The 9,981-nt window shown below is 35.2% G+C and overlaps 1 protein-coding gene across 1 annotated transcript; it reads left to right on the top strand.

Annotated features, from left to right (window-relative positions):
• Positions 1–3,262: 3,262 nt before the first annotated feature.
• LOC120637305 (serine/arginine-rich splicing factor 6-like) lies at positions 3,263–8,403 on the top strand. The gene is made up of 3 exons (XM_039909086.1): positions 3,263–3,452; positions 5,425–5,690; positions 8,089–8,403. Exons 1-3 carry the CDS (start codon positions 3,316–3,318, stop codon positions 8,400–8,402), a joined length of 717 nt encoding a protein of 238 aa, XP_039765020.1. The 5' UTR covers positions 3,263–3,315; the 3' UTR covers position 8,403.
• The last annotated feature ends 1,578 nt before the right edge of the window (positions 8,404–9,981 follow it).

Here is a 9,981-nt window from a genome sequence, read left to right on the forward strand (position 1 = left end):
TAATTTCAAGTAGGCCTACTATAAGAACTTTTAAAACGTCGAGTATGTCTGTTTGTAGTGACTCTACCATCGTTTCGGAAGGTAGATTCTATCGAGAAGAAGCCGACAAGAAACTCAGCAGTTGCTCTTTTCCAACATCGTTTTAGAGTTTGACAATCTTTGTTTTATCTTGTGTGAGATGAAAGCGGAGCGGCTTGCTTCCAGGCATTAAGAAATTCATCAATAGTATAGGAACCTCGTTGTATTAATTGTGTTTTTACACATTCTTTAAACTTATGTAATGGTAAATCTGATATTACTTTCGGTATCATGTTATAAAAAGCTATACTGAAGGCATGCAAATGCCACATATAACTTTAGAAATAGAGAAGAACATATCCAACAAGAGTAATAATTCTTATTCCAACGTTTTCTTTTATAAAAAGAAAAAATAAAGATCTTTTTAAAAAGTTTGCAGCGTATAAAGTATGGTGCCAAGAAAGACGTGGTTTCCAAGCAACACCTTATATTGCATAGTATGAATGAATAATAGCCTCCCCTCTGAGAAATTCTGTATTTAAATTTATAGACACTGAGCTAAAACACTAGCCGGTAATAAAGTGTAGAGGAAACCTCAATGAGCTGAAACTTGTGGAATATTAAAATGTAAGAATACACTGCTGCTTCTAGAAAACTTGAAGAAAAGTATTTATTGTGTCTAAAATCAATGGAGCTTGAGGTACTGGAAGGAACAGAAGCACACGAATAGTGTTTTTGGTTCCGCGATTCATGAACGAACTACCTATAACATTGATCCAAAAAGTAAATATTAAAAACATTGAGCTAAGTTAGTAGGATGACGCTTTTGTGTGTAATATAGTTTATATTCATTTATTGTAGTACTTACTAGTATTCCTATCGTTCTACAATGTAGCAGTATGTTTTTTCAACAACTGGTTTTTATTCTTCTAAATAAACAAAAAAAGGTAATCGTTGCAGATATGCACCGAAGACAAACCTCTGCGGTTTTTTCGGTACTTTTATACTACCATTATGATGTGTTTGTTTAAAACTAAAATAGAGCACCAAGTGTAAATATTCAAATTGCCAAACAAAATATACATACAAATCTGCCTATTTTCTGTAGAGCCAAATTCATTGCCATAGGCCGTCTGTGTAGAGTGACAGTTTTACACAAATAAGTTTGATGTCAGTAAAAATAGCATTTGTTTCCCTGAAAACTTAAAACAGGGCCCCGACATCGCCGGCGCAGTACAGGACACGAATTTCCTGTCAGAGTGAGAAGGATTGAGAGCATAGCCACGATGCTACCTCCGGCGCACACCTCCCTCCTCCACCTCCTCACCTCCGTTTTTTAAAAGAATTGTATGGAGAACTGGAATCTATATAAATTGACAGTTTTATGCTAACACAGTGACGTCAGTATATCACAGTTGTGTACGCTTCGAAGCCATTGTTAATTTAGTATACCGTTGTTTAGATAAGAAGTTTGACTTTTTATACAAAATGAAACATTTTAAGATAAGGTCGGTAAAATAAATTCATGGTAAGTAATAAATAATGACTAAGTTTAATTTGTCACGATAAGTTTGATGAATATGTCATAAAAATTATGATATATTACATACGTTGCTCAATTATTTTTAGAGAGTTTCTACTGTCCGTTTCTACTGTTCTCGCTCTACCATAATGTTTATTGTTTATTGTTTATTGTTTATTGTTATTAGGTACACAAAACAGGTAATAACTGAAAGTAGATCTAAATATAAGTAATAATAAGTTTTGTTCTAAGCTACAACCCAAAGTATGTGTACACAACTTGGAATTAAATTAAACAGAAAGTAAAGATAAAATTAAAGTTGAAACAAAAAAGAAACACTTAAATAATAATATATATATTATTTCCCTAAAGATTATGTGGAATAGTGCTTAATAATTTGATTTTTAAAAATATTTATCCTTTTGTTAAAAATGTCAATATTATGATTACTTGATACTAAATCATTATAAAGGCGGCACATGCGAACGATGGGATTGTAAAAGGAAGTATTGTTCTTGTAGACACTTAGGGAAAATGGTTTAAAATATTTTAATCTGGGATTAACGCGAGTATTCATAGTAATGAGCGAGAGCAAGACGGAAGAATCAATTTGGGAGTTAATGAGCTTAAATAAGAAGATCAAATGAAAGTATTTTCGACGGAATTGCATCCCAAAGTGTACAAGCCTGTCATGGTAAGTTGTACGTTTATGGCCGAAGTGATGTCGATATGACAATATTTTTTTGAACAGCTTCTAAACGATCGCAATGAATGGTATAATACGGTGACCATAATGTACTTCTTATAAGGTGTTCTCTTCAGACAGAAGTGCAGAATATAAAGAATTTTTATTGGTTGACTCATCTAGTCCATAATTTATTTCTTTGTACGCTTCACAAACTTCCAAGGGGAGTAGTTAAAATTTTTCTTTTTTAAAGTGTTCCACAAACTCAAAACCCTCTAATGGGGGGAACCATTAAGCATTCATCGATTCCTAATTTATCTTGCTTCTTTATTTTTCCTCCTTTCAAATCGCTAAGTTAATAACGAACGTTTTTTGCCTCCAAATCGATTCCAATTATAAACTGTCGTAAATCTTAAATTTATTGTTTTTATCGCTAATTTGTTTGAGTTCTGAACTCTTATTGTAACCATTTCGAACGTAAATTATCCTTTATTATATTAAACAAGGACAAATTGGAGTAAATTTTTAATCGCTCTATATATTTGAAATAGAATCATGCTGAATAATTAGAATAGGAATGATGACAGTAACAAAGAAGATATATGATTCATGTTTTATGAAAAACGTATTTTTATTTATATTCGAACTGAGATTAGTATTTAATTTCAATGAATAAAACTGCAAAATCTGGCTGTGCGCCATGACAGGTGAAACACTGAATTCAAAACTATGATGTCAAGTATATATAAACTTCGAAAATCTATGCGAAGTCAGACTTCGGACAGTCGGCCATTGCACCAGGGAGGTCGGCTCTGTCTTTATGTATGAGTATTTGTTATATTAGTATTTATTTCATATAGTATAGATCAAAGATTCGAAAAACAAAAACAAAAGCGGACGAAGTCGCGGGCAACAGCGAAACAGTGTTATAAACGAAACCTACTTTGATTTACAACCTTAACTACCTTCCCAAAATGTTATGACAAGAAAAAAAAGCAAAATTTGACAGTGCCAAATCTACAATGTGAGATAAATAAAAAGCAATATTTACAAAAAAACATTTTCAATTTCTAATTCATTTTAGCTCGTAATGGAAGGTTATGGGTACACGTACCCTCCCTCTTTTCCCCAAGTGGCGTTCCCAGTTGGAGAGTTCCCGGACCATGGGGACGGGTTTCGGGAATATTATGGCTTGGGGCCCATGAATGTGGATCGGGAGGTTAACAGGTATTTGGATATTTTAACTCTCTTATTAATCAAATCAAAACTTGTAGGATTGCTTGCTTTAAAAATATTATTCGAAGGGTAATTTTGTACCTATATGTATAAGTTAAGTAATGTGTTAAAAATAAAAAGCATTCAATAAATCGTGGTTACTATACGATTGATGAATTTCTTAACGACAATGCGGCTTGGAAGTAGGCTCCGCTCTCATCTCTCGCAAGATAGAAAATTCTAAAGATCTATTAAAACTATTAAGATCTATTTATAACTGTAAAATGATAAAAAAAGCAATCGGCTGAGTTTCTTGCCGGCTCTTCTCGATGGAATATGACTTCCGAACCGGTGGTAAAGTCACTAAAAACAGATTGACTTCACGTTTCAAAAGTGCTTATATTAGGCCGACTAGAAATAAATGATTTTTGAATCAAACCAGTCTTCAAACAGTCCAGTGATTACTTATGAAGTTATGTCTCTGAAACGTGGCCGCTAACTATGAGTCTCATAAGAAGGCTCAGAGTCTCTCAGTGGGTTATCAAGAGAGAGATACTTGGAGTATCCCTACGTGATTAAATCAGGTATGAGGAGAACCGGGTTACCGACATAGCTCAAAGAGTCACAAAGCTGAAGTGGCAAGGGGCGGGGCACCTAGCTCGGAGAAACGATGGACGTTGGGTTCCCAAGATGCTGGAATGGCGACCTCGCACCGGTAAACGCAGAGTTAGACCTCAAACGAGGTGGAAACTTCAAGCAAGTCACAAGCAAGACCAGACCCAAGTTGCATAAGGGCGTGGTATTTGGAACTCCCTACAAAAGACGTATATCCAGCAGTGCCCGTCCATTGGTTGACATGACGATGATGATGACATTCAATCCAACTAGTAAGGCTTCCGCCGTGGTTAAGCCTTCCGAAGCGATGCGAAGCCGATTAAAAAATAAATAAATAAATATAACCGACAAAGGCGGAATCGATTCATTGTGCCTAAAATAAAATTGAGTTGCCTAGGATAGATAGTATATATTACTTTATAATTTTATATATATTTTTCTTATTTGTGCAATTTTGTTTATGTATTTGTATTTAGCTATTTGAATGAAGGATTATAATAATTTTACACCACCTGTCCGCTCTCGCTCATCTTGTCCTAATCCAAAGGTTGCCTGGCAGAGATCGCTACTAAGCGATAATGCCGCCTTTTGTATTCTACTTCTGTCTTTGTATTTCTATTGTTTTTTTATTTTGCTAACTTCATAGTGGTGTACAAATATAGAGTTAAATAAATAAAAATAGTAATGTCAGTGTAGTAGTTCTTAAGAGGAAGTTGATGGAACACCTACTCAGGGACTCCATTTAATTTCTTCACTGTGGTAATAAGCCTTGAGTAGTAATTTTTATTAGCCTATTTATATATATTTTGTTAAATTTGTGTCTTTAAATATTACTAACTAGCTGTTGCCCGCGACTTCGTCTGCGTTTTATTTTGTTTTTGATGTGGCATTAAATTTAGTATTAGATCTAAAAAAAATTAAAGTATTCAGTATCGCGGCAGCGGCAAACCCCTCATTTAAGGCTTAGTTGAATGAGGGGTTTCCCGCTGTCCGCTGAGGAGTTCGGTCCTCTATCTCCAACCACAGTTTTGGGAAAATAAAACAGATATTGTAACCTCTATAGTGCAACAATAATTATTTAAATCGGTTATAAATTGTCGGAGTTATGGTGTAAAATCGTCAAACACTCATCCGCTCTCCCAAAGGAACCGAGCTTAATGTCGGGATAAAAAGTATCCTATATCTTACTCTCTTACACTTCCAAGAATATGTAAACAAAGTTTCATGAGGATCGGTTAGCTTTGTATTACTAGGCATAAAACTGTTTATTATATTTATTACTTTTTTATATACTAGCATGCTCAACTTCTAATCACGAGGTCCTAGAATCGATTCCAATTCTTTTTTTAAATTTTAAATCTTGTTTCAGACGCGGTCGTTCAAAAGAACGAAAGTCCAGAAAACGCGAGAACACAAGTTCCCGATCGAGAAGTAGAACGGTCTCCAAATCTCGGTCTCGGTCACGACCTAGGGCGAGAACTCGTTCTCAGTCTGAGTCGCACAGCCATCCTAGAACTCGGACTCGGACCAGATCTAGATCTAGGAGTCGAACTCGTTCTGTATGTGATAGCAACAAAGAGTTGAATTTTAAAGAACCGGGGATTATGGATGCGTTTCGAGTATTGTATTTGACACGTTAGTTATTCACCTTTTGAAAAATCTTATTAATTATCTATACTTATAATAAAACTGTAATTGGAAGATTTCTGTACTTTTATATATTATTATATTTTGAAAATTTTTACCGGGGGGTGCTTTATAATCGATACTGAGTCCAAAACAGATTTTTATTTAATTTTTGTCTGTCTGTCTGCCGGTCCGGGCATCACGTGAAAACCACTGAACGGATTAAAATACAATTTGGTATTGTGGTAGCTGATATTCCGGGTCAACATATAGGCTACTTTTTATACCGATAAACATAAAGTTTCCTCCGGGAAATGGGATGAAAGTTAATTTATTATATTATTAATTTTACTTCATAACTCCGTTAAATTTGAACCGATTTTTGTAATTCTTTTTTTATTTGAAAGTGTATGCTATAAAACATGTATGTTCTAATTTTAATGAAGATCTGATGAATATTGTCGGAGATAAAGGACGTAACTCTTCACAAATACCAGCAAGTAGCAAGGCATATGGGACAACGATTGAATCATGCGTACCATCGTACTAATATTATAAATGCGTATGTTTGTGAGGATGGATGTTTGGATGGATGTATGTATATATGTATCAACTTAAATATTTACAACTTACTCAGTATACCACGTAAAATAAGCTAGCTACGATGGTTGTGATGTTAGCATCAGATCTATTCTAGCTTCTTGATCGACTCATACGCGGACGAAGTCGCGAGGGTCTGCTAGTAGACCTACGTACGAGTATTAACCTACGACAGAATTGGTTCAAACACTTTTTAATGTTAAGAACCATATATTTATGGGTAGGTATGATGATGATGATAAAGGTTGCCTGGCAGGGATCGCTACTAAACGATAAGGCCGCCTTTTGAATTCTATTTTCATGTTTTCTTGCATATATAATTATAATATTAGAGAGCTTTCACTTACTACAAAGTGAAAGAGGAATCACGCGAATACTTACAAAAATATAAAAAGTAAAAATAGGCATCCAATTAACAACCGGCGAACGTTTTTTAGAATTCAGTTAAAACGCAGAAAAGCTTGTCAACTTAAAAGTTAATTTGAACCCAATTATTTAATTAGTAAATACTAATAGCGACAATTACGGGTAAGGCTTAAATCAATAAGGTTTTAAATTTTATATTATTTGTAATCAGATGATTAAAATTTTAATTTATGCCAATAAATTTTATCATCAGTGAATAATATTTGCGCAAGTTTAATTATTCATTGGAGACAATGTTTAAACATTATTGGGCAATGCAATAAAAAATGTAAGGCAAGGCAAAAGCAACACGTTCAAACCGCGTACTAGGTAGCGTGAAAATTTCGTCCTTTCGACCAATCGCAAGTCTGTTTAATGTTTATATGTCGACAGCCAGTTGGCGAAGTGGGCAGCGACCCTGCTTTCTGAGTCCGAGGCCGTGGGTTCGATTCCCATCACTGGAAAAATATTTTTGTGATGAACATGGACGTTTTTCTTTGTCTGGGTGTTTATCTATATATAATAATAAATGTACTACGAGATACGACAATGCACAAATCACCATCTAGCCCCAAAGTAAGCGTTGCTTTTGTTATGTGTACTAAGATGACTGTTGAATATTTTTATGAATAATATAAATAAATACTTATTATAAACAGATAAACACCCAGACACTGAAAAACATTCATGTTCATGACACAAACATTTTACAGTGTGGGAATCGAACCCACGGCCTTGGACTCACAAAGCAAAAGCAGGGTCGCTGCCCACTGCGCCACTCGGCCGTAAATATTATAAGTATTTATGTGTGTTATATTCATAAAAATATTCATCAGCTATCTTAGAACTCATAACACAAGCTTCGCTTACTTTGGGGCTAGATGGCGATGTGTGTATTGTCGTAGTATATTTATTTATTTATTTACTAATTCAATGAGATTGATGCAATTGAAGAGCATGTTTAACTATAAATTTTAATTTAATATTACTAATCAATCCGTTAAAATACCTTAATTCATATTTACATTATTATTTTCTTAATCTTTAGTTTAACTAAACGTATTTAGTTTTTAATTTTTTTTTTAAATTGTGACCGGAGATAACAACGATAATGCTGTATACACCTATAATCGATTTTTGTAATGGCACTAGATATAATTTTTAATTCTAACACATGATTTTTTGTTATGAATTTAGTTACAGTTAATTGCTGGTGTGTCTTATGAATAAATAAATGAATAAATCTTACTCCTTTTAATAGCCTACTAGGTACTAAGCGTCTACTACGGACAGATTATACGCGATGCACTACATCGTATCGCATCGCGTGTAGCGCGTAACGGAACGTAAAATTACTTAATAATAAAATTAAAAAGAAAATATATATATTTTTTAATTCTAGCAAGCAAACATAAAAAGGGTGCTAACAAATATTTGGCGACAAAGAAACGCCTGGATCGGATACAGGAGTTACTAAAGAGAGACGGTCTCGGCTCCAAGCGGTGGCTGTTCTACCCCCGTTCCCGAAACCGAGTACCCGTACCGAGCGAGGTACCGGGTATCCGGGACAACTGTGACCAGCGTGTCAAGGTGGATGGGGAATTCTTCAGAAAGTACAAGAACAGTAAGAGAGTAGATGTCGATGCGCCAATAGCGAAACTGAAGAGGTGGGAGTTAGTGTTATATAAGAAGCTAGGGTTTATACAGGCTGTTTAGTTTTGTAGCAGAATAAAGTTTTTTGTTCATAAAACAGTTTTTTTGTTTTTATTTCCTTTGATTTGTTTCAATTCGTTTATACAACGTTTAAATGAAAACCGATAACTTCACAAGTTAGAGGTACATTATGTACTGTCTCTGAGACTTATCTATCAAACCGAAAACCTAATAGTTTTAACCACTGCCATAGTTTTTACTGAAAGAAATCAGAAACAGCCTCCACATCACAAACCAAATTAAAATCACGTGACTCCTGTCACATTATTAGATACGCGTCACGTAGCGTAGGTACTACGCGCGTGTCGGTCTTTTATCTTCAATAGGGTTGTCATAAGTAAACATTTAGCATGTTTTGAATACGTTTGTATGGAAAAATAAATATGCTTCTTTTGATTTATTATTTTTACCGGGTGATTCCTTATCAAATATACTTATGCATCGTTCAAAATTATTTCGTAATTCGGTTACACGTTGTATAAAAGGATGTTTAAACAGCGCGGCCAAACATATGCGCGGCGGTATGCTTTCGCCGGTAGGGTGCTACATGACACGGCCGAAGCGTCCCAGTCAGACCAGACCAGAGGCAATTCAAAAATTATAAAGTCCCAAAAAGGGATGTTAGGAATCGAATCCGGTAACTCCAACATCTAAGACCAAAGTGCACCAGGGAGTTCGTGTAAATAAACCAACCAACGAACTACCTGAGTTACGTTAATATGTTAAAATCGTATAGAGTTGTTACAGCAACCGCTCATTCAGTTGTAACTTATTAACTTGCACCCACACTCATCATCAAAAAAAACTTTCGATAGTCGGTTTATACGCGAAATCGTACAAGAAGGCTGAATCTCTTTGGTGTTAGGGTGGTATCTAACCACGTCGGAAAATGTAGCTTTTATAACTTGTCAACTTTCGGTAAACTAACACTTACATTCAACGACAAATAAAATCTTGCTCCTTTAAGACAATAGCAGCATGTTTTTGTTTTGTATACGAAATAAATATTCAGAGAGAGCGATAAATTTAAACATTAGCTTGTTGCGGCGCCGTGGTGCGCGTAATGGTCCGTCTAAAACACGGGAAAACTTTTAAATTAGTACCGAATCGCGGGGATATCGCGTGGAAAATTGACGCGCGGAAAAACTGCCGAGCGCCCGAGACGAATAGTTGTACGTGGAGAAGTGGGAAATAAGGAACGCGGTTTGATAGGTTTTCTTAGTTTTGCTAAAGTACCAAGTGTTCTAGCTCAGAGTTTAAAGTCTTTAAGTACGAGTATTTACCGACACTATTATCGATCTAGTCGAAAGTTTAACTGTAAATTTTTGTGTTATGAATTGATAAAACCTTCTCTTAGCAAAAGTACCTGCCATTTTCCCGGTATGTGCACCAATGTAATGTGTGTGCAATATAATGTGTATCCCAAGCACATACATTTGCACACTTATACACACACGCACACACACACACACACACACACACACACACACACACCTACTAATACTCATTCGTCCAATTGATCGATTTCTGAATGACAAGGTTGCTTGGAAGCTTCCGGCTCCGCTTTCATCTCTCACAAGAT

This window comes from Pararge aegeria, chromosome 3, assembly GCF_905163445.1.
Source record: "Pararge aegeria chromosome 3, ilParAegt1.1, whole genome shotgun sequence".
Lineage (NCBI taxonomy): Eukaryota > Metazoa > Arthropoda > Insecta > Lepidoptera > Nymphalidae > Pararge > Pararge aegeria.

Coding starts and splice junctions, on each gene's coding strand:
- LOC120637305 (XM_039909086.1), top strand. CDS start 3,316: ATGGAAGGTTATGGGTACACGTACCCTCCCTCTTTTCCCCAAGTGGCG. Junction 3,453..5,424: donor GTGGATCGGGAGGTTAACAG/GTATTTGGATAT, acceptor ATCTTGTTTCAG/ACGCGGTCGTTCAAAAGAAC. Junction 5,691..8,088: donor TCGAGTATTGTATTTGACAC/GTTAGTTATTCA, acceptor TTTTAATTCTAG/CAAGCAAACATAAAAAGGGT.